This window comes from Biomphalaria glabrata, chromosome 1 (assembly GCF_947242115.1).
Source record: "Biomphalaria glabrata chromosome 1, xgBioGlab47.1, whole genome shotgun sequence".
NCBI lineage: Eukaryota > Metazoa > Mollusca > Gastropoda > Planorbidae > Biomphalaria > Biomphalaria glabrata.
Window position 1 is genome coordinate 9,102,475 of NC_074711.1, and position 24,765 is coordinate 9,127,239.

The 24,765-nt window shown below is 34.4% G+C and overlaps 2 protein-coding genes across 24 annotated transcripts in view; one reads left to right on the forward strand and one right to left on the reverse strand.

The window, feature by feature from the left end:
* LOC106066265 (5'-AMP-activated protein kinase subunit gamma-1-like) overlaps positions 1-13,471 on the forward strand; it is a 236,018-nt gene extending 222,547 nt beyond the window's left edge. For all 11 annotated transcript variants that reach the window (XM_056020636.1, XM_056020610.1, XM_056020620.1 and 8 more), the window contains 9 exons: positions 2,322-2,380; positions 2,488-2,533; positions 4,694-4,872; positions 5,876-5,956; positions 6,064-6,186; positions 7,119-7,196; positions 9,929-10,000; positions 10,353-10,446; positions 11,983-13,471. In XM_056020636.1, the coding sequence (XP_055876611.1) occupies positions 2,322-2,380; positions 2,488-2,533; positions 4,694-4,872; positions 5,876-5,956; positions 6,064-6,186; positions 7,119-7,196; positions 9,929-10,000; positions 10,353-10,446; positions 11,983-12,062 (812 nt within the window). In that variant the 3' untranslated portion in view covers positions 12,063-13,471. The remainder of the gene's footprint in view (positions 1-2,321; positions 2,381-2,487; positions 2,534-4,693; positions 4,873-5,875; positions 5,957-6,063; positions 6,187-7,118; positions 7,197-9,928; positions 10,001-10,352; positions 10,447-11,982) is intronic.
* A 1,212-nt stretch (positions 13,472-14,683) lies between these two features.
* The window catches only part of LOC106065710 (coiled-coil domain-containing protein CG32809-like), a 139,022-nt gene continuing 128,940 nt past the window's right edge, over positions 14,684-24,765 (reverse strand). For 9 of the 13 annotated variants that reach the window (XM_056020502.1, XM_056020528.1, XM_056020492.1 and 6 more), the window contains 9 exons: positions 24,072-24,229; positions 22,831-22,899; positions 21,489-21,685; positions 21,252-21,370; positions 20,937-21,067; positions 19,908-19,983; positions 19,344-19,427; positions 18,204-18,351; positions 14,684-17,363 (listed from right to left, as the gene is read on the reverse strand). In XM_056020502.1, the coding sequence (XP_055876477.1) occupies positions 15,525-17,363; positions 18,204-18,351; positions 19,344-19,427; positions 19,908-19,983; positions 20,937-21,067; positions 21,252-21,370; positions 21,489-21,685; positions 22,831-22,899; positions 24,072-24,229 (2,821 nt within the window). In that variant the 3' untranslated portion in view covers positions 14,684-15,524. The remainder of the gene's footprint in view (positions 17,364-18,203; positions 18,352-19,343; positions 19,428-19,907; positions 19,984-20,936; positions 21,068-21,251; positions 21,371-21,488; positions 21,686-22,830; positions 22,900-24,071; positions 24,230-24,765) is intronic. The other 4 variants (XM_056020521.1, XM_056020563.1, XM_056020542.1 and 1 more) reach the window with 4 other exon arrangements.

Genomic DNA, 24,765 nt, shown 5'->3' on the forward strand with positions numbered 1-24,765 from the left:
TTAAATAGAAACTGTTCCATAAGACATGTCTGATAAATGAGTACTAAATAACTGAGGATAAATTGTGCTGCTTTTTAAGTCTTTTGTCTCAATTAAAAGGATCATTGCTTATATTATGTTTATATAAATCTGAAATTAATAGGTTTCCCTATGGGCTTAGTTAGCATTATTAAAATAGATTTAACAAACTAGATCTTGTCTGCTAATGTAAAAAAGCAAAGGTTAAATTTTGTAGTAAGCTAGAAGGTGGGCTGTGCTTGTTTACACATGGAATGTCAGGCACACAGTAAGTGACAGGTGTGTTGATGCACACATGTCAGTTAGGTGTGTTGAGATATTTATGAACAATCTGTAACACCACAGAGCAAACAGGACATGTCAGATAGACTGAAAAAAATGTAGATCTAGGTGTACAAGATGTATAGAATTGTTGAATATGCTTTTATAAAAATGAGACCCTTACAAAACTTTTGGGGTGATGCAAGATCTGGGACTGCATCCCATCCCATTGACAGGTCAGTTGACATTTAAATGGCTCCAGGTCAACTCCCCTACCTTTTCAGCCCACTGATCAGTCTAGTCTTTTCATTTTAGAGTCAAAGTCTGCTGAAACATTCTGTGTGGGAATTTAAAAAAAATAAAAAAATGTATCAGGGGTAATACAGTGTCACAAATTATGTTTAGAAATATTAGAAAACAACAGAATCAGAGCCCAATGCAGTTTCTGTTCAACATAATGCAGTGTTTTCAAGGCAAAGCACCAAGGCCCTAGCATTGTCATTCTATTAAGTAAACTTATTTTGGCAAGAAACTTGACAAGGTCTAGTATTCATTTATAGTAGTGTAACTAAATCAAGGTAAAGGAGATCACTTGCAATAGATGTAGGAATATGTATTCACATGTAGCCTGCAGCTTATAAGAACCTGACTTGCAGACCTGAGAAGTGTCAAATACATCAAGACATTCACTTAACACAACTTTGTGGTAGTATACAGCACATTCATCACAGGCACTGCAGTTCTAATCAGAAATCTATACTATAAAGCAGAATGTAAGGAGTATGTATGATCCAAATAGAAATCAAAATCGTTTGACCAATCTTGATGAAACTTTGCACAAATGTTCCTTGGGTGCTAACTGGAACCGTGACGTATGTATAGTAGCCCTAAAACAAACTTAAGACACTCAAAAAAAAAAAAGGTTGCCCAACTCTATGAAAGTAGTATTTGATGAATCAAGGCCATGTTTACCATGTTTAGATCGAAAGGATCTAGATCTAATTTTTAAAACTACACTTTGCACAGATAGTTTTTTACTTTGACACATGAACATACAAAATATAGTCTATTGATTTCATTATTTAATAAAATTTACCTTCAAATTTGTGTTTCAAAAGTATTTTTACATAAATTCGTTCCTTATATCTGCGAATTTAGAAGTCCTGACGTACATTCTTTCATTAAAAAAAGACCGAAATGTTACACATCTCTCTAATTCCTAGATCTAGGTCTAAAACTCTAATTCAACTTTAAGATGATAGAACTTCTCTTCGCAAAGATAGTTTTATACTTAAACACATAAACATACTAATTATAGTTCATTCATTTCATATTTTAATCAAATTAACATTCCAATTTGCTTTCCTAAAGCATTTTTCATACATTCGTTCGCTATAGCTGGTAAGTCGTATTGACAAACATTATAATAGTTCCATTCATGATTCCATACATCTAACAAAAAAGGTCACACATGCGCAGAGTGAAGCCTCCACGCAAGTGCAGAAAGAACTCTATCCAAGCCAATATTTAAATCTAGATTAGTCTAGATCTAGGCTATCTCTAACTCAGATGATAGATCTACTTTATACTTTAACACATGAACATACAAAATAAAGTCTATTCATTTCATATTTTAATCAAATATATGTAGGCCTATAAGCAAATGTTTTTATTTGAAAAAATGGATTTAGGTCGATTAGCTATTAGTACTATTTTTACATTCACACATTCGCTTTACTTGTAACATTATTATTTCGTTTAATTGTTTATAAAACACTCTGTGACTATATCGACAGTGATACACAAATTAAGACCCGCGGACTGCTGGTAACATATGGCTAGTGTACTGATAAAAATAATAGTGGTTTATGTTGATTCCATAGCTACAAAAAAAAAACTTGTCATGGTAATTTCCATTGTTGAGTCTAACTAGGCAGCTAGTCATAAGGTTCAACGAAGGCTGAAGGTATCTACAATTATAACTTGAGTTAAACTAGATTTTAAAACTTCAATAAAACTTTTTTTTTTGTGTGCTTTTTCAGGAATGCTGACCATCACAGACTTTATCAACATTTTAAAAATGTATTACAAATCTCCTGATGTAAGTGAACAGTTTGGTCATGTCTTCCATTGGAATATATGTTTAGTAACATACAAGTTATCAGAACTCATTTTAGTGAATCAAGTATTTGTTGTTATTTTTTTCAGGTTCGAATGGATGAATTGGAAGACCATAAAATTTCCGACTGGAGAGGTAATAGGCTTTTGATAAGTTAGAAGTTGAGAAGTTAGTTGTAGACATTTCAGTTTGTTCTGTGTTTCTGAAGTTTCTTCATCATTGCCCAAACCTCCACCCGGGGAGGGGGGGGGGGGGTCTAAGCTGGAACTATTGAGAGGACAGTCAACAGTGCATTCCTTCAAATAAACAGACCCCCTTCTTATATATAAGTAAAGATTAATCTCCATTCAGAATTATATATAAGTAAAGATTAATCTCCATTCAGAATTATATATATAAATAAAGATTAATCTCCATTCAGAATTATATATAAGTAAAGATTAGTCCCCATTCAGAATTTTATGTATAAGTAAAGATTAATCTCCATTCAGAATTATATATAAGTAAAGATTAATCTCCATTCAGAATTATATATAAGTAAAGATTAATCTCCATTCAGAATTTTATATATAAGTAAAGATTAATCTCCATTCAGAATTATATAAGTAAAGATTAATCTCCATTCAGAATTATATGTAAGTAAAGATTAATCTCCATTCAGAATTTTATATATAAGTAAAGATTAATCTTCATTCAGAATTATATATAAGTAAAGATTAATCTCCATTCAGAATTTAGGTTCAAGATTATGTTCACTTGGCATTGTGTTGGCTACATTCTCTCCTGGTGCTATAATCGGCACTAAGGATGACACACCTCTTGAACTTAGGGTTTCACAAATTGTCCATTTATAAATAGTTAGTTAATGGTATTTTGTTTTTGTGTGCAGTACTGTTCAATGTATTTTGTTTTTGTGTGCAGTACTGTTCAATGTATTTTGTTTTTATGTGCAGTACTGTTCAATGTATTTTGTTTTTGTGTGCAGTACTGTTCAATGTATTTTGTTTTTGTGTGCAGTACTGTTCAATGTATTTTGTTTTGTGTGCAGTACTGTTCAATGTATTTTGTTTTGTGTGCAGTACTGTTCAATGTATTATTGTTTTTGTGTGCAGTACTGTTCAATGTATTATTGTTTTTGTGTGCAGTACTGTTCAATGTATTTTGTTTTGTGTGCAGTACTGTTCAATGTATTTTGTTTTGTGTGCAGTACTGTTTAATGTATTATTGTTTTTGTGTGCAGTACTGTTCAATGTATTTTGTTTTTGTGTGCAGTACTGTTCAATGTATTTTGTTTTTGTGTGCAGTACTGTTCAATGTATTTTGTTTTTATGTGCAGTACTGTTCAATGTATTTTGTTTTTGTGTGCAGTACTGTTCAATGTATTTTGTTTTTGTGTGCAGTACTGTTCAATGTATTTTGTTTTGTGTGCAGTACTGTTCAATGTATTTTGTTTTGTGTGCAGTACTGTTCAATGTATTATTGTTTTTGTGTGCAGTACTGTTCAATGTATTATTGTTTTTGTGTGCAGTACTGTTCAATGTATTTTGTTTTGTGTGCCGTACTGTTCAATGTATTTTGTTTTGTGTGCAGTACTGTTTAATGTATTATTGTTTTTGTGTGCAGTACTGTTCAATGTATTTTGTTTTGTGTGCAGTACTGTTCAATGTATTATTGTTTTTGTGTGCAGTACTGTTCAATGTATTTTGTTTTTGTGTGCAGTACTGTTCAATGTATTATTGTTTTTGTGTGCAGTACTGTTCAATGTATTTTGTTTTGTGTGCAGTACTGTTCAATGTATTTTGTTTTGTGTGCAGTACTGTTTAATGTATTATTGTTTTTGTGTGCAGTACTGTTCAATGTATTTTGTTTTTGTGTGCAGTACTGTTCAATGTATTATTGTTTTTGTGTGCAGTACTGTTCAATGTATTTTGTTTTTGTGTGCAGTACTGTTCAATGTATTTTGTTTTGTGTGCAGTACTGTTCAATGTATTATTGTTTTTGTGTGCAGTACTGTTCAATGTATTTTGTTTTGTGTGCAGTACTGTTCAATGTATTTTGTTTTGTGTGCAGTACTGTTCAATGTATTTTGTTTTGTGTGCAGTACTGTTCAATGTATTTTGTTTTTGTGTGCAGTACTGTTCAATGTATTTTGTTTTGTGTGCAGTACTGTTCAATGTATTTTGTTTTTGTGTGCAGTACTGTTCAATGTATTTTGATCTAATGCACTGTCCAAAATGTTTGGATCACATTGTGTTTTAATTCTCAAGTGAGAATTTCTGATTTGTTGTGTTTCAGAGGTTCTCAAAGACAAATGCAAGCCGTTTGTGTTTATCCACCCCGATGCAAGTTTGTATGATGCTGTGAAGACATTGATTGAGAGCCATGTGCACAGATTGCCAGTCATTGAAGAGAGTACTGGCAATGCTATTTATATCCTGACACACAAGCGCATTCTTAGATTCCTTCACCTTTATGTGAGTCTAGGCTATTGCCTACAAGTGTCATTATCTGCACTGCTTGTAGAAATGAAGTCATTGGTTTTCATTAAAAAAAAAAAAAAAATATTAAGTAAACTTTTGTAGTGTGAACATAAACTCTTGTAGTGTGAACATTTTTTAGAAAGAAAGCTTTGTAGCTAGGAATAACATTTAGTCAATTGTATTCAAGAAAATCATTGAGCAGATGTTTAAAAATGGATGCAATCACTATGTCCATACTTTTGGAATACAAGTGTCTTGTATTTTATGCATGAAGAAACATCTGGGCATCTGTCTTAAATTGTGTCAGTTATCTGTTTTGTTTTTTTGGCCTTTTTAAAAAGTAAATGAGGATCTTGTGTGTGTTTTTTCGAGAATCCAAAATTTCTTTATCATCATTTGAAATTTGTGTGACATATATCAACTTTTATCAACAGTTTTGTTCACAGCCTTTTAAGAATCCCAATACAAGTTGTTTCAAAGGCCTTGAGCTAACTTAGGCTATCTTATTAGACTTCAGTAAGGCATTGGACAAAAGGGCACAACATGGCCTAAATTGTGCAGATGTGCCTAAACTCACTCATTTGACAAAGTTACCACCGTGGCTTAAAATTCTTTGCCATTTATTGTCCATTATTCTAATGTTAGAATAAATGACTCCTAATCAATGCCTATAGCATTTATGCCTCAATGAGCAATGCTAGATCCACTACTGTTTACATAAATGACCAACATAATCAGTTTAGATCAGGAAGAAAAAGTGAAACTATTTCAAAAGAAGTCTAACAGAGCAGCATTATGATACACTGTTCCCCCCATTCCCACTTTAGTTGTAGTATCCAGGCTGTATATGTTGTAGGCATTGATCTGTGGATTTAGTGTTGTACAAGCTGGTAATGAAGTACATGATAGTACTATGTATTGCACGTATTTGTGACCTAATGGTTGTTCATGTTTGAGTAATACCTAAACATTTGTTCCAATGTTTTTCTGTCTGTAGATTAAAGAACTCCCTCAGCCATCGTTCATGAAGAAGTCAATCAAGGAACTGGGAATAGGAACTTTTGAGAATGTGATCACAGTAAGCTAGGGCTCAACTATCTGCTAGTGTTCAACTCGTGTTCTAAATCATCTCATTAGTCATATTTTTATCATTTGTATACTGAGTCTCTGCATATGTTGTCCTAGGCAGCACCAGAAACTCCAATCATCAGGGCATTACACTTGTTTGTGGATCACAGAATATCAGCATTACCTGTAGTGGACAGTACTGGACAGGTGGTCAACATCTATGCCAAGTTTGATGTCATTGTAAGTTGTTCCAGTTTTGTAATTAATTTCATAATTGACAGATTTATTCCATCATAAATTATTTTCTGAGGTCTGTCTTGTCTATGTGGTCTTTCATTGTTTCTGACTTTGGTAATGGCTCAGTGGCCTGGGGGAGGGTACTTTGAAGTAATTTTTTTTATATATATATATTTTCATTGTTGTTATCTATGCATTGAATATTAACCAGTTAAAATGGTTTCAAAAAAAAAAATATTTAAAGTAAGAGACATTTCTTTTTAGTAAAACCTTTCAAAATGTAGACAGTTTTAGAGTGACAGAACACATTTCAAAAGGCAATACTTTTTTCCACTTTGTCAGAATGGTTTTTAAATACCCAAATTTATACATTATGTTGAAAATTTGTGCATAACAAAATAAAGGCAACAAGAAGATTGACTTAACGTGAAGATTTTATGAATATCAAGCCAATTATTGCATGTGTACACTATATTTGCCTTAATTGTCCCTCACATAATTATATTGGCCAGGGCTGCCTCCTTCTGTATTAGACTAATTTCGACATATCTCAGTCCTTTGAACTAAAACCTTATTTAACCTTTGCTCTTTTTACTATGTGGAAAAGTCTCAAAGAAGCCTGGAGAATGAATTTCTGAAGCTCAGAATGCAAAAAAAAAAAATGCTCCCATAGATCAGTTGATGATTGGAGGGGAAACAAAACTTTTCTGGTTAGATGGGGGAAATTTGTTTGAGAACCACTGCTCTATGGCTTCCTAAAGTAGATACTTTTCTTTTTTCCAAGCAAAGAAAACATACAAGTTTGAGTATTGTGTTTTAAACAAACTCAAGACACCCTAAGGTCCACATAAGACTCCATCATTTTAAAATCCAACTGATTTATTTAAGTGTGCACAATTAGCCTTTCAATAATATTCTCAATTCTTTGTTATCAGAACCTGGCAGCTGATAAAAGTTACAACAATCTGGACATCCCTCTGAGTGAGGCTTTGAAAAACAGACAGCACAATGAGGTACGCAGGAACAGATTTTGTTTTTAACCCTAAAACTATTGACTGATAATGTACAACTTGTTACTCTGAATAGTGTCCCTGTCTTGCTGTGAAATATTTGAGTGTATTTTAGTTGATTCAATTCTAGAAACATCACATGGCAAGGCTCTAAAGACCCTTTTTTGGAAAGCCATAAATCAATTATAATAATTGTATTGATATAGTGCTGTTTACCAACATTATGTAGGCAATGAGAAAATACACTTTAAAATGAGAATTAAAATGGCAAACTTGAGATTCTTCTGGAAGGTAATGAAGCATGTAGTTGGTCTCAATGGGGGGGGGGGGTGATTTCTGAATCTTTATTCTAAGTACTTACTATCACTAGTAAAATTGGCATCCTCCTAGGTTTTTCAGGATCCTCAATTCATCGGCTGAAATTATTGTTAGCTTAAAGCTTTCCTTGTTACTTCTCTCAACATAGTGCAATCTAGGACTCAAACTTGTTACTTCTCTCAACATAGTGCAATCTAGGACTCAAACTTGTTACTTCTCTCAACATAGTGCAATCTAGGACTCAAAACTTGTTACTTCTCTCAACATAGTGCAATCTAGGACTCAAACTTGTTACTTCTCTCAACATAGTGCAATCTAGGACTCAAAACTTGTTACTTCTCTCAACATAGTGCAATCTAGGACTCAAAACTTGTTACTTCTCTCAACATAGTGCAATCTAGGACTCAAAACTTGTTACTTCTCTCAACATAGTGCAATCTAGGACTCAAAACTTGTTACTTCTCTCAACATAGTGCAATCTAGGACTCAAAACTTGTTACTTCTCTCAACATAGTGCAATCTAGGACTCAAAACTTGTTACTTCTCTCAACATAGTGCAATCTAGGACTCAAAACTTGTTACTTCTCTCAACATAGTGCAATCTAGGACTCAAAACTTGTTACTTCTCTCAACATAGTGCAATCTAGGACTCAAACTTGTTACTTCTCTCAACATAGTGCAATCTAGGACTCAAAACTTGTTACTTCTCTCAACATAGTGCAATCTAGGACTCAAACTTGTTACTTCTCTCAACATAGTGCAATCTAGGACTCAAAACTTTTTGTTACTTCTCTCAACATAGTGCAATCTAGGACTCAAAACTTGTTACTTCTCTCAACATAGTGCAATCTAGGACTCAAAACTTGTTACTTCTCTCAACATAGTGCAATCTAGGACTCAAAACTTGTTACTTCTCTCAACATAGTGCAATCTAGGACTCAAAACTTGTTACTTCTCTCAACATAGTGCAATCTAGGACTCAAAACTTGTTACTTCTCTCAACATAGTGCAATCTAGGACTCAAACTTGTTACTTCTCTCAACATAGTGCAATCTAGGACTCAAAACTTTTTGTTACTTCTCTCAACATAGTGCAATCTAGGACTCAAAACTTGTTACTTCTCTCAACATAGTGCAATCTAGGACTCAAAACTTGTTACTTCTCTCAACATAGTGCAATCTAGGACTCAAAACTTGTTACTTCTCTCAACATAGTGCAATCTAGGACTCAAAACTTGTTACTTCTCTCAACATAGTGCAATCTAGGACTCAAAACTTGTTACTTCTCTCAACATAGTGCAATCTAGGACTCAAAACTTGTTACTTCTCTCAACATAGTGCAATCTAGGACTCAAAACTTGTTACTTCTCTCAACATAGTGCAATCTAGGACTCAAAACTTTTTGTTACTTCTCTCAACATAGTGCAATCTAGGACTCAAAACTTGTTACTTCTCTCAACATAGTGCAATCTAGGACTCAAAACTTGTTACTTCTCTCAACATAGTGCAATCTAGGACTCAAAACTTGTTACTTCTCTCAACATAGTGCAATCTAGGACTCAAAACTTGTTACTTCTCTCAACATAGTGCAATCTAGGACTCAAAACTTGTTACTTCTCTCAACATAGTGCAATCTAGGACTCAAAACTTGTTACTTCTCTCAACATAGTGCTATCTAGGACTCAAAACTTGTTACTTCTCTCAACATAGTGCAATCTAGGACTCAAAACTTGTTACTTCTCTCAACATAGTGCAATCTAGGACTCAAACTTGTTACTTCTCTCAACATAGTGCAATCTAGGACTCAAAACTTGTTACTTCTCTCAACATAGTGCAATCTAGGACTCAAAACTTGTTACTTCTCTCAACATAGTGCAATCTAGGACTCAAAAACTCTCAAAACTTGTTAATATTTGTCTTGGTCCACTTCTTTAGTTCCATTCTTAATCCTGGGAAAGAAACGCAATCAATAAAGCTCCTATGTGTAACCACTGGGGCAGTATGTAGTTTACTCATTTACCTATAGTGGAAGTATAAACTTCCATTGATTTGTAGGATGCATGACATTTGACAAAATTTGAAAAAGTGTTAGATTTTTTTTCGACTTTTTCTCTTATATTGAAGATTTTTAAGCATTAACCATTCAACTATACATGTTATAGTTATAGTATTTTATTTTTAAAAAAAATAAGATTTATGTGATTTTTTTTTTTATTTTGTATTTTTAAAGTTGAAATAAACTATAAACAGTGAAGTTTACAATTCTAACACTTTTGTTGCCAAGTGAACCATAAATAACCAACAACTATTTGCTGTAATATACATTGTTTCAAACTTGTTTACTTTATGTCCTAGTTTAAAAACAAAACCTATCACTTTGTATCCTCACCATTTTCCCCTCAAACTTTCTCTTTGCAGAATGAGGTTGTGGCTACATGTCATGTGGAGGAATTATTGTCTAGTGTCATGGAGAAAATTGTGAAAGCAGAAGTAGGTTTTTCTTTCTAGATAGTTCTTTAGCCAGGCCCAGACATCTATAGAGCTCCAAATTTGAATCATCCTATTGTAATGACTGAAATAGTTGTACAACTGTTAACATGAAGTACATTATCCCTATATTTTGAACTCCTTATAGAATGACTGGAACATTTGCAGACTTGGATAAACTTTTACACACTGCCCATAGTATGAAACTTACTAATCTATTAGTTGGTAATAGCAGCATAAGACTGGAGGCTTAATTAGACATATAAATGTCATCATTCGTATCCTAAAGAATTGTAACTATACATGTCTGCTAGTTTCTTGCTTCTTCTGATGGAAAATATTTTTGTTCTTTCAGGTCCATCGTCTAGTTGTCTGTGATGAGAGTGGTGGAGTAGTGGGCATTGTCTCCCTCTCAGATTTACTCAAGTATATTGTGCTTAGGCCCATGGGTAGGTCAACTGGCTCAACTCTTGGCCATATGTTTTCATCGAATGATTCAGTTTGATCATTTGATTAGTTTTAAGAAATAGATTATGATTCAAATTAAACAAAAGTATTTTTTTCAAAATTGTCCATATTTGTACAAAAAATGTAATAATAGCACATTTAAGGCACCTAAACTGAAAATGTGGAGATTATCCTGTTTCTGAAAAACCAGAGGCCAAAGTCTTAGATATTTTAAGCAACCTGCACCAGTTCAAAAAAAATGTTTCAAGAAAAAAAACACGACGTCTGACAGGAAAGGAAACTTGAAAATTCAGTTTTGAGCAATTGAAATATTTAGGGAAGAAAGATAATGAAACAGTATCTGATGATGGAAATTTCCTTTTCAGCAATTTGAGAGAAACAAAAGGATAGACTAAACCCCCAGCACTAATGAAGACATGATGGTTCTGATATTAGTCAATAGTATTCTGGATTAAATTTCAGGCATTCCATTGTCTGTAATCTCAGGAATACAGTTGGAAATGTTTTTCTTTTCTTGTGGACAACAAAATGTTTGATGGACAAATAGTGTACAACTTTGACTGACTGAAAGATTGGAAAGAAATAACCTTTGACCACCTCAACCTTGTATTGGACAGCTCAAAAGTTGGTTGGATGATTCCATGTGCAGCATAACTGTGTTCAGCTTTGACATTTAGGCATATGTTCAAATCTTTATTTTTTAACACAGGTCTTGTATCAACTCATTCCGTCTGTCTGGTCAATATCTTGGACACATTCATCTCAGTTCCGATTCTCTGACCAAGTTCAAATTTTGCACAATTATTCATTGTCTATAACAACACATGAATCAATCAAAATGAACTAATTAGTTCATCAAGTGGTCGTAATTAATTTTGTTCTAAATTGAAAATGTACAAACCTTGCAATAATGAGAGAGATGGCAGCAGTGTTTGACCTGTGCTCTTCTCTCAAAGTGTGAATGGGACTCAACATACAAGAGAGCAGACACATTACAGTCACAAGACCAGGAGAGTTAAGATTGATTAAAAATAGTGAAAATTGAGGCATTTTATGTATCTTAAATATTTAACTTATGCTTTTCAACCATCTGAGTCTACATTAGATTTATTAACAGTGCTTAATAATTTAAATTATTACCATTTATAAAGCTGACATAATTTCTTGTCAAATTTCTTATAAAGCACTGTATTTAGGTTACCCTTACATTTGATGAACCTAGAATTCTAAACAATTGTAGTACAAGACACAATCCTCTTTGCATGAGACCTTCGAATCCAATTGTAGCAGATTGATTGATACAATATATAGAAATAAAAGAATAGGAAGTATTGCTATAGTTGAATTAATATTGAAACAAAGTAAAAATTGAATTCAAAACAATACCTTTCAGGAACTCAAACTGAATGGCCCCAAAACTTTAGGACTAGATAATTAATGTTACGTATTGTTCGTTGAGTTGGACACTTTGTCTATGAAGCAGAAAACTAAATTCTTATCTCCCCTCTCTCCCACAGCTGATGAGTTTGCCAAAATCCCAGTAGCTGCAATTGAAACGGATTCTGTGATCAGTGAGACAACCCCCCTGACTTCCTGATGGACTATTTCTCAAGGATTGTGGACATGAACTTTTTTTTTTGTTTTTCTGATGGAGCATGTTTTCACGGAGATATGACTCTGAAACCAAAAAGTTGATTTCTATGTACGCTGGAGCGAAATGAACTAGTTTTGTCTGCAGAGTGACTTGTTCATTGCAGCAGAAAGTTGTTCACTGGAGATTGAGTAGGTCACAGAGAAAGGCTTGAAGGGAACGGCTAGTTTGGTTAGTTGTGAAACTGAACTGAATTTCTACTTGAATTTCTGATATGCAAAGAACACTGTTGTAGTCTGTCTTGTTGTAGTCTGTCTTGTCCTTTGGATTTATACTGTCTTGTCCTGTTGAAATGTTCATGTTTTTAGTGTAGGATTATAAATATATATATATATATAATTTGTTCAGGTTGTGTCTTTAAGAAGATGAACTCTGACCCAGTTAAATCAACAGATAACTATTAGAATGCTGGCTGTTGGACTTGTAGATATGAATACTTTTCAATGGATGCCACTGTCACTGACTGAAATAAAGGCAAGAAATTTGTTGAGGCACCTGTTAAAGCAATATCATTAGGCCAGTCACAGTGTTTCACTTTTTTTTTTCTTCATCTATAGACTCAGATTTTGTTTTTTTTTTAAATCAGATTTTGTTAATTACCATGTTATTGTCCAATGTCAACTTAAAGAAACAAAACTTTCTACTGTTTCTACAAAATGATTTAATCTAAAATCTATTTTTATACATTTTAAAAAGTTATTGTTAATTTTTCACACACTGGAAATTAAATTTTTGTTCAAACCATCTTGTGAGATATTTTATTTAACTGTAACTCCTGGTGGATGATTGGGCTGAAGGCATGTATTCAAACAGCTGTGTGTGTATGTTGGACAGGGCATCAATGAAGCACTGGTTTCATCCAGTAGTGGCAGGTGTATTTTTTTATTTTTTTTTATTTTATGTCTTTCATTACACATTGTAACAAAAGTTTAACAAAGAATTGTCCTCATCAGTTTGACTTCAATATTTTTTTTACATTGAAAACTAACTTGATATTGTGTGCTGTATAAATAGTGTGGGAGAAGTAGTAGGGATGTGAAACTTGAATGTCAGTGCCTTGTATGTGTGTGTGGTTGTTGCTTTAGTTATGAGCGTTTGAGTGAATTGGGCAGTTGATGGACTGCCTCTGCCATCATGGGCAGCTGTATGTGTTGAATATTATCCTTCTGTTTCAGTTTATGTCACATTAACCCAGAGTCTCAGAGCCTGTCAGTGTATCTGATGTAGATGTCATCTGTAGAGGTCTATCTGATGTAGGTCTAGCACTTGATCAACTCTATAGACTTTTTTTTTGTTTTTGTTGTACAGAGACAATTTGAGTGAAACTAAAAGTTATTAAAGAAAATAGCAAATGAGTTAATTGTTTTGGTTTTAGTTTTGTTGACATTTTGTTTGCAGCCTATGGATGAAGCTGTTGTTTTGGTGCTCATATTTACTTTGATATCTGGATACAATGCAATGGACCTCATTCACCAATCCTAAACAAACATTTAGTCACGTGATAATATTGATAAAACAATGAAAATTACGTATCACGTGACAGCCTTTATGGATTGCGTAATTTGTATAGGAGATATAGAGAACCAAGATGACTTGTCAAGCTGAAAAAGTTATATTGATGATCATTGAAGACTATTACTATTTAGTCTTGAAGAATAAAGGGTTCAATTTCAAATCAGTTTTCTCAGCTGCTTTGCCAATAAGAATTATTAGTTGGGAACAAGGGATCTTGCACTAATCTCTCTTGATGTCCAAACTTTGTCCCTATCACATCTTTTATTTCTAGGCCCCAGTATTTTAGTGCTCTAAGAATGTAAATAGAAGTTTAATAATGGACCTCATTCACCAATAGTAAATAAACACATTTAGCCATGTCATAATATTGATAAAACAATGAAAAATATGTATCACATGACAGCCACTATGGATTACATAATTTGTATAGAAGATAATTAGATATATCACGTGGCTAAATGTTTGTTTACAATTGGTGAATGAGGTCCATTGAAATGCTAAGAAAGAAAAATATATTTAAAGTTTACCTTTAAAATCCCTAATAAAATGTTTATCTGTTTTTAAGAAAACATTTAATTTGCATTGAAGCTTTTTAACTTAATGAGGATCAAAAATGTTGACTGGGTTATCATTTTAGTTCAAGATTGGACCTGCAGTTTTTCCCCTACTGAAATTTAATTTCAGTTGCTTGAATTTATCCCACAACAGAAGACCCGGTTTTAATTTTTTTTCATGGAATAATTTGTGAAGATGTGAATTCTGAAGTTACATTATAATATAAAAAAAAAAATGTTTCTAATGTTCCTTCCTAGTTGAAACCTCTTGCATGTTGATAGGGCATGACAGTGGGCAGAACCATCAATATGACCAAATGAGTCCAGCTTTGCACGACCAGGCAGGCATCATCCATTATATTGATGTTTTTGTTTAAATAGTGGTCAGATGGGCTTTCAAACTGAACTGTACCGGTACAAGTCATATGTAAATTTCTCTCCCTTATTGCTCTATTTTCCAACCAATTATGTTAGCCAAATAACTCGCCACTGAAAATATTCGTTAGAAGAAATGTATTTTATTGATTTCACACAAGAATTTTATATATTCATAATATAAGAAATGAGCAAACACAACTTGAATAAATGACTGGAACTCAGGAATAGAACTGCCTTGAATATGTTAACATCTTTCCCTCTTGCTAATTAGTTTCTCAAGACATGCCATACACCACAGAGAAATATTTACAACAATCAATTCATAGGAACAAGACACAATATTTATAAATGAATGCTAAATTTTTTAATAATGAAACAAATCATTTCTGTCAAAGTTAGAACTTCTAGCACTTTCCATAAGGGTAATGACTTTAACACACACACACACAGCCATGCTGCTTCTTGATTAAACAACACAAAAGTTACATTGTCAGAATCAATGAAACAAAATTAGAAACAAACTTTCCAACATTCGTAGAATGAACAGTACTTGATATTTTAGCTGCCAGTACTGTTCAAGTAGCCAATCTAGTAGCTAGTACTGTTCAACTAAGTAGCCAATCTAGTAGCTAGTACTGTTCCACTTGATAATTAGCTCTTGGCATTGTTATACAGTTTACTTAGACCTATTGCTGCCCAATACAAGACTTCCCCCCCATTCTATGATACAAAAAATGTAGCAAGCATCAACCCCTCATTGCTTGTTCTAAAGGCCAGTTGTAAGTAAACAAAGCATTTTGTTCACATCTTAGAATACAAAACTGAATTGGAATACCAAAATAAGATTTTTTAAAATACTAGTACACGCTGAGACAATTGTTTTCACATGAACAAATTCTATAGAATCTAGCCACAGCACTTGAAAATGTCCAGAATGCAACAATTAGCAAGCAGGATATTGCTACAAGTCTACACCATTCAAGTTGGCATTGCCATTGTTAAGCTTATCATCTTTGTCTCCTGTGAATTTAGACAACAAGCTTGACTGACGTCTCGGAGGATCAGGTTTTGGTTTTGTCACAGGCCTGTAGTTGACCGAAGCAGACTGGACCACAGAAACTACACTCTGCTGGGATCCCATTGAAGTGCCAGAGCTGCTGCTCGTACTGTCACTGCTGCTGCCTCGCTCCTCCCGGTCAAAAGGTATGGTCACAGAAGGAGGGGGCGGTATCGAGGCATCATAAATATTGTTATTATCACTTTCAGGCTTTTGAACATTAGCTTCACTGAGACGCTGCTGGACTGAGCCAGCCTGACTTGGTGGCTCAACCTTGTTGATATTAGCATACAAGCCTGAGGAAATGTCTTTTTCAAATTTGGACAAAGGTCTTTGAGCGAAAATTGGTTTAGGAGTTGATGATAAAGGTCCACCAGATAATCTATGTTGTCCCAAAACTCCACCAACAAACCGAGGCATGTCTTGAGATTTGAAGGTCGGACTCACAACACTAGCTGAAGTTGGACGACTTCCTTTACGTGGTGGGGGAGGAGGTGGCACTTTCTTTTTTCCGTCTGTTTGTGAAGAGTCGGACGTGTCACTCCCAGAAGATCTGCTCTCTGAATTCAATTTCAGTAAATCCCTGGAGGGCGATGCTTTTGGAGAGGGTCTTCTCATTTCCACTGGAGGATAGAAAATTTCTTTGGGTGGAGAGATTGTGAAAGTTCCAGGGCTGGTTGGGGATTTGGGGCTGGCACAACCAGTTAAAACCAGATTAATGGTAGGCCCTGTGCCGATTTTGCCTACCACTCCAGTTGGAGTAATGACTGGGCCAGGATCCAGACTTGCCGAGTTCCTGCTGGGGGAGTTCATAGTGGGTGAAGTTGGCGGGCTGTTCAGTGAACTGAAGAATGCACTGCGTGCTGCCTGTTTCTGTGTGGCTAAGTCAACAGGTTTCTGAACAGACTGACTACTTTGTATGGAACTCTGTTTCTCTGAAGTCGGATCAGTTTTCTCAGAATCAGTACAATTTGTATTTTTGTAGGGATCTGAATGTTCATCTGGAATAAATGTTGGAGATGACTCAGAAAAGGAGACTGATAATTTTTTGGTCTCAGATTTTTCAACAACTGGTTCTGAGGACTTGGCCAGCGTTTGAACTTTTTCACTACTGCTAGTGCCATTTTTGTCTGTGGACTCAAAAGATGTGGGTTTGAACATGGGTGGGAAAGGTATCACTGGATTGACTGGGCCACAAACTTGGTAGGTGTAAATACTGGGCTCAGTTTTCTTCAGAGTGTCTGAGCCCACTTTAATGCCATCAGAGCCACCAGAAATACTTGACAGGCGCCCGGTTGTTTCCGTCAGAGCAGCACTCTTTGTCATATATGGAACAGATGTTGTCTCTGTTGTGGGCTTTGCAGCCGTAGTGGTCACAGAGTCTGAAACACTGGATGTCATAGCTGACACTGTGGCTGTGGGTTTTTCTATGGGTTTTGATGAAGATGGTGCAGTGGAGAAAGAAGGCTTGACAGAGGCCACATTGGCCACAGAGGCGATAGTTGTGTAGGGCAAACTGACTGCCATGGATGTTGTTACCTGAGCCAAGACTGGCTTGGCAGCTATAGCTGGCTTACTGGACCCCTGATCCTCTGCTACAGGCTGACCACTGTCTTGGATTCTGTCCCCAGTGGCAGATGGAGGGCGCAAGTTCTTAGAGGCAAGTTCCAATGTTTTGCCAAACTTTAATGCCTCTTGCTGAGTGCTAATTTTTTTCTTTCTTTCTCTTGCTGCCTCTGCTGCCTGTCAAGTTGGAGAGAAAAAAAATGTTGATCATTGTAATGTATTTGAATAAAAAAATACTTTTAAATATGCAAATTTTTTTAAAACAAAATTAACACTGAAATGAAGTTTTAGAAGTTGATTAAAACTTGTATTTTATACACAATTTCACCTTGGAGAACAACAACGCAATAAAACAATAACAGCCCCATCTTCCAAATCTGGGGGCGTGGTGCTGAGTGATCTAGCACAAGGAGTCTCAAGTTTGAATCTTGATGTACACTAGGAGTTTGAAATTCTGGATTTTTAGAACACCCATTTCTAATGGGTACCTGGCATTAGCTAGGGAGAGGAGAGTAAGGGTGGTAGGTAGGTAGTTGTACTGGCCACATGACTCCTTTGTCAGCCTTAGAAACAGATGATCTTCACATCTTTAGATTTCAAAGGGGGACTTTCTTTTTTTTTTTTAAATCTAGGCAGTAAGTGGCAGAGAGTACAAACAAAAATTTTATGATACAAAGTCTTTGAACAAAGAAACAATATTAATAATCATAAGATAAATAAAATTCCATTATCATCATCAGTATTACGAAACAGAGTAAGATTATGATTGAACATTAAAGGAGAATGAATTATCACTCTGAACCTTCAGATCTATTTTACCACTTTTTACATAGAATAACTTTTCAATCATAATCTTTCTCTCTCTATGACGTAATCATCTTCTTTTTTGAAGTAAGTATGTATAATAAAAGATAAGATATTGTTTTTTAATTCAGTGACATTCTTTCAGTTGTTTTGCTAATTAAATATTAACACTCAGGGCACATTGAACTATTTCTAAACCGAGGCATCTCCTACCTCAATTTGGTGCACTCTCTGATCATGGTCAGGAACTAGAGAACGAATATTTTCCAGTAAGGCATTTTTCTGATCATCGTCCACAGCGTTTGTAGCAGTCGGCATTTGAGGCACTTGGGAAGGACGATGGTCTTGAACTGAAGCCAGTCTAAATAATGAAAATCATACACAGATTAGATTATTCATTTAGAGCATGACAAGTTTGTGAAAAGAGAGCTAGGACTATTAGAAACAAAACTCTTTCAGCCATGAAACTGGCTGATTGAGCCAGAAAAACTAAGTTGCGGCAGGGGGACTAGATCTACAAAACTCTTTCTTTCAGCCATAAAAGTTAAGGCAAGGGGACTAGATCTACAAAACTCTTTCTTTCAGCCATAAAAGTTAAGGCAGGGGGACTAGATCTACAAAACTCTTTCTTTCAGCCATAAAAGTTAAGGCAGGGGGACTAGATCTACAAAACTCTTTCTTTCAGCCATAAAAGTTAAGGCAGGGGGACTAGATCTACAAAACTCTTTCTTTCAGCCATAAAAGTTAAGGCAGGGGGACTAGATCTACAAAACTCTTTCTTTCAGCCATAAAAGTTAAGGCAGGGGGACTAGATCTACAAAACTCTTTCTTTCAGCCATAAAAGTTAAGGCAAGGGGACTAGATCTACAAAACTCTTTCTTTCAGCCATAAAAGTTAAGGCAAGGGGACTAGATCTACAAAACTCTTTCTTTCAGCCATAAAAGTTAAGGCAAGGGGACTAGTGACTAGATCTACAAAACTCTTTCTTTCAGCCATAAAAGTTAAGGCAAGGGGACTAGATCTATATATATGTTGTAGTTTGGAAGGATGTGTTGGAGCAAGCCTGTTAACTTTCATGTGCTTTAGTTTCAATGGTATAAAGCAAGATGAACTTGTCAAGAGATCTAGTCTCAATGGGTTAAACAGAAAATACTAACAGATTAAATTTATGAATTAAAAGTAAAAAAAAAATAAAAAAAAAAAAAAATTTAAATATTGTGTCACATTTCACCCTGCAAATCCTACTAATTGATTCAAGTCAAGTTTTTGATGCTCAAATCAAATTTTGTTGTTGTTTTGTATATTTCTCTTTTTTTTTTTTTAATTTGATATTTGAAATTTACTTGTCTTTACCTTTTTAAGGTGTAAAGTGTATTGGTCAGTTTCTTGCAGCGCTTCAAACAACCTTCAATTTCTGTTGGCTCTTCTTTTAGAAATCTGAGAATAGAGAAAACATTTTGGTTTATATGTGAAGGAAATAGCAATTGGATGAAATAGCAAATGGATGAAATAGCCAATGGATGAAATAGCAAATGGATGAAATAGCAAATGGAAGAAATAGCAAATGGATGAAATAGCAAATGGATGAAATAGCAAATGGATGGAATAGCAAATGGATGAAATAGCAAATGGATGAAATAGCAAATGGATGAAATAGCAAATGGATGAAATAGCAAATGGATGAAATAGCAAATGGATGAAATAGCAAATGGATGAAATAGCAAATGGATGAAATAGCAAATGGATGGAATAGCAAATGGATGAAATAGCAAATGGATGAAATAGCAAATGGATGAAATAGCAAATGGATGAAATAGCAAATGGATGAAATAGCAAATGGATGGAATAGCAAATGGATGAAATAGCAAATGGATCTGTTGAGCCTGTCATTGCCTATATAATCAAATGTGTATTTACTTCTCTTCTGACACCACTAGTCTCATCTCAGCATCCATGACACTTTTTAACTGACTCTGGAGTTCTGGAAAACGTGCTGAAAATAAATGAACATATTTTGTTGTTCTTTAACCTGATTGCTCATTGTAATGTGGAACTGTATGACCTGATTGCTCAGTGTAATGTGGAACTGTATGACCTGATTGCTCAGTGTAATGTGGAACTGTATGACCTGATTGCTCATTGTAAAGTGGAACTGTATAACCTGATTGCTCAGTGTAATGTGGAACTGTATAACCTGATTGCTCATTGTAATGTGGAACTGTATAACCTGATTGCTCAGTGTAATGTGGAACTGTATAACCTGATTGCTCAGTGTAATGTGGAACTGTATGACCTGATTGCTCATTGTAATGTGGAACTGTATAACCTGATTGCTCATTGTAATGTGGAACTGTATAACCTGATTGCGCATAGTAATGTGGAACTGTATTCTATCCGAACATTTTACGAGAGAAATCCTCATGTTTTTGGATCAATTTGTGTCAGATTTTGTTATTGAGATCCTATGGGATGTGTTGTCGAGAGGTTAAGTATGCTTGAGCTTAGCTAGACTACCTAACAAAGGGGCTCAAGGTTCAACACCTGACTCATGCAGAGTTGTGTTTACTGAGTTCCCAGATACCCCCCCTCCCTTTGCTGGTCTAAAAATGAGATTGTACCATAGCACCCTGAGAATGATATAAGCATAAAAGTTTCACTACATGAAAGTTATTCAGTTCATTTTAAAATTGTCCAAATGATGAATTCATTTCACCTTAATGATTATTCTGTCCCTAACTTTAAAAAAAAAATAGGTTTAGGATATTTATAGATAAATTGTCAAAACTTCTAGAACTTATGGGTAGCTTTTCTCTTAACAGATTGAAGCATTTTAGGATTTTTATTTCAAACATAATTGATTTCCTTGTAATAATTGTAAAATATTTCTCTTAAATGAAATAAATAAAACTTCAGATGTATTATTTTAGACAAGTCTTAACAAAATACCTTTTAATTCCGCCAATGATTTGGTGACATTACTCAACAATAAGGCCATCCCTTCCACATCCACACTATTGACACGACACTGCCTGGACAGGACATCAGTGCGCAATTCTTCTACACTGGCTTCCAAGTCACTGGGAATACAATAAAAGTTGGCAGGGCATAATGTCACCGTGTGAAATCAGATTGTAACTTGAGCATGTACAAAGTAGAGTATGTTAGGTCAAGTCATGTCATCAAGTCATGAAGTCATGGAGTCAACTCATGGTGTCAACTCAAGGAGTCAAAGTCATGGCGTCAAGTCATGTCTCTAACTACCTGAGTTCCTTGTGGACCTTTTCTTTCTCCTGGTTATAAGAGTGCTTGGCCAATGTGACTTCATTTCTGTTGTGGAAGTTGAGTTGATTTTCAGATTCAGGAACAGACGAAAGAACTTTCTGCAACCAGAAATTCAATTCAGCTTCTTTGAAACATTCAGCTGGACTCAACAGAATCTACATTGACATTTATGTTCAGAAATTTGGGAAAAAGTTATTTTTAGACCCATGCACAAACCTTTATTTGATTCCCAACTGCCAGAAACTCCTCTTTCATGGCCTCCATGTTCAGCTGCTGCTGTCTTCGAAGCACATGGAGGTCAGATTTAAGTTGTGCCAGTTTGACTGTCACTTCTGCTTGGGCACTGAGTGGAGTAGACTCCCTTGAGCTGATTCCTGAGGAGCCTTGATAGCCATCAGGAATATCAGATAGACCTACGGAAACATGAGACAATCTTTTTTCTTTTAACTGTGACATTTTGTGTCGCTACTAAGTTCAGGAATAGAAAATGTTCTAAGCAATCAGTTTGTTCAATTTTACATCAAGTAATAAATCAAAACTACTAAGCTAGAACATAAAATGATATAAAAGTCAAGCCCTGATGTTTAGAGAACAAATATCAAAAAGGAACTAAACAGAGGGAGGAAAACTTCCAAGAAAAAAACTGAAGACAATAAAATATAATCCAACCATTATCTGTCATGCATTACATTTGTATTGTTGATTATGTAAACATTTCATCTTTGGTTTGTGATTACAAATTGCATCAATGGTCAACATGATTATACTGCTGTAACTAGTTACCTGGACCTACATAGACTTATTAAAAATTTTGTAACTATAACTAGATCCAGATGTGGTGACTTTGTAATATCAATAAATTAAAACGTCTTTTTACAACTAGAATTCGATTCTATGGTAAATTATGTCATTATATTAGGCTATATATTTTTAAAGAGTTTCAACATGGCCATGAATTCTAAATTTACTTTTTTGTGTATGCAATGTGACAGAGAATAATAAAAGTATGTTAATTTTAACCAATTAAATTTAACAGTATAAATTAAAAAAAAAACTATGCCAAGTTTATAAACCAAATTGCAACCCTACAAAATCCATATAGAAGCCATATATAAATAATAAACTTACGAAACACAGAGTACTACTAATAATTTTTAAAAAACTCATTTTGATTTAGACTTGTAAAGATAGTTTCAATGTGTTCAGCTGATCTTAAGTCTATTAAATCTTTTATTTTGAAAACATTCTTTCTGGACAGAAGAGTTTTTTCAATAAATTTTTTTTTTATTGATTGATTGTAAATTTTCTGACAGCTTATTGTTCTTAAAACCTAGAAGCCTTTCCCATCATTGAAGAAATAAATAAAAATGTAATCTACTAAACCTAAAGTACAGCAATGACAACCCATTGAGAAGAATAAAATAAAAGAATAGAGAAAAGAGAAGAAAAAAAAAAGCCAAAGCAATCAAAGTGTTAACCAACAAAAAGGAATTCACACACAAAAAATTAGACACACACAAAATATTAAATATTGAGCAAAAAAGGAAAACATTAAGACCTTGCGATCTGACTACATGGTTAGTTGTAGTAGCTACAGTCGAAATGGGAGCTCGGACTCCTTTGTGCTCTGAAAATATGGTGAGAAATTATAGTCATCAAAGCTGTTAGTTCAAATAATGCTTCAGAAAATTTGTGTATAAATATGCACACAGAAAAGAAAATCCCTTTTCTTAAAAAAATAATACAAAAATAATTCTCTAGCAAAATGTAAAACCTGATTCTAATATCTAATATAAAATATAAAAAATATTTTTTGAGATTTACATTTATTTTTAGCAGATTTTCTAAATAAAAAACTTTAGCAGTGCAGGCTACAATCTATTATGTGTTATTAGTTCAACATGTTGTAGACAAGATCAGTCAAGGATATATAATGTGGATAAATACAAAAGTATTGAGCTGAATAAACCAAAGGTACTAAAGTGTAACAATGTGTTCAATGACACTTCAGTCATGCCTTCAATTAGCCATACAGTTGGAATGTAGAATAGGAAATTATTTTGGTTCCAATAAGTGAACTGAAATACATTTGGTAAATTGGATAATTAATAGAGCCCTGATTGTGTAGACCTAAATGAAAAATCCAGAAATAACTCAGAGGGAGTGATAACCTAATGAAATTGAAACTATTGAACTGTATTATAAAGATCTTAAATAGCAAATACTTCAGGAGCTAACGTTTTCTTGCTACTTCCATAGAAATACAATCTATTCATAGTGTCATTCACATTCCTTTGTATAATTTATGATGCTGAACAAAAGAAGTTAATTGTGGACATTAATTTATTTGACATTTTAATTATGGACTGAAATGTGTACATTATCTCTTCTGGTCATAAAGTTTATATTTTAAAAAGTGGCCCCCTTTTTTTTTGCTTGTTTCAATATTGATTATTCTGAAGGAACATACAGATGGATCTTTAACTAAATGTTTCCAATATTTATACAAATTAATTTACCAAATTAACACTAAGTTGCTGAAAATTTAGTAGATGACTAATTTTATGTAACATAAAATATATGATTTATTTCTGCTAATAAAACAAAAATATCTGGCATTTGGAAATGAAAAGCAGCTCAAGAACCAGGTCAACATGCAACAAGATGCAAAATACAATCTGAAACAAATCTTCTCAAACACACAAATTACTAGGACAACAGAGTGTCACACAACAGAAGTGGTCATGGGAGGTAACATCATCTTACAGCCTGAGACTCACTGCCTGGGGGGCTACTTACTACTTGCAGAAGATATTGGGAAAGTTTCGGAGCTGTCAGACAAGCTGCTAGCACTTGATGGACGCTGCACTGGGGCCTTCACTCCATCTGCCTTCTGGTAGTGAACCCAAGCCGTTAGGCTTGCCAATTGCTGCTCCATCTTTTCAATACGATTCCTACTTTATCCATCAAGAAAACAAGAACAAGTGTTGATAATATTTCAAAATGTGAAGGTTTAAACAATGTTCTATATGAAATAAATGTTAGACACAAAATAAATTCTGCATGTTCATTACAAATGTGAAAGCAGAGACTTGCAGAGTAATGACTAGGAAAGACAAACTCCAGGTATTCACCATCAAACATTTCCAACATAAAATGGGTGTTAGATGGTTAAATGAAATCACAAACAGTCTGTGGAAAACAACCTGGCAAACAGAGCAAGATAAAAATACTAATGGGGCTGGGTTGGGACCAAGAAGAACAGAAAGCAGGCTCTGGACTGGAACCCACAAGAAGAGAGCAAGGCTGGGAGAGTAAGGCAAACATGAAGGAGATCTGTAGACAGGGAAGCCACTGATGGCAGGATGGACATGGACCCAACTGAAGCAATAGCCAAGAACAGAAACCAATACAAAGTACTGTTGCAACACAACTTGCAGTCAAAAGTAATAAGTCAAGTAAATCAGTAAGTCAATAGCTAGAATAGTAGATA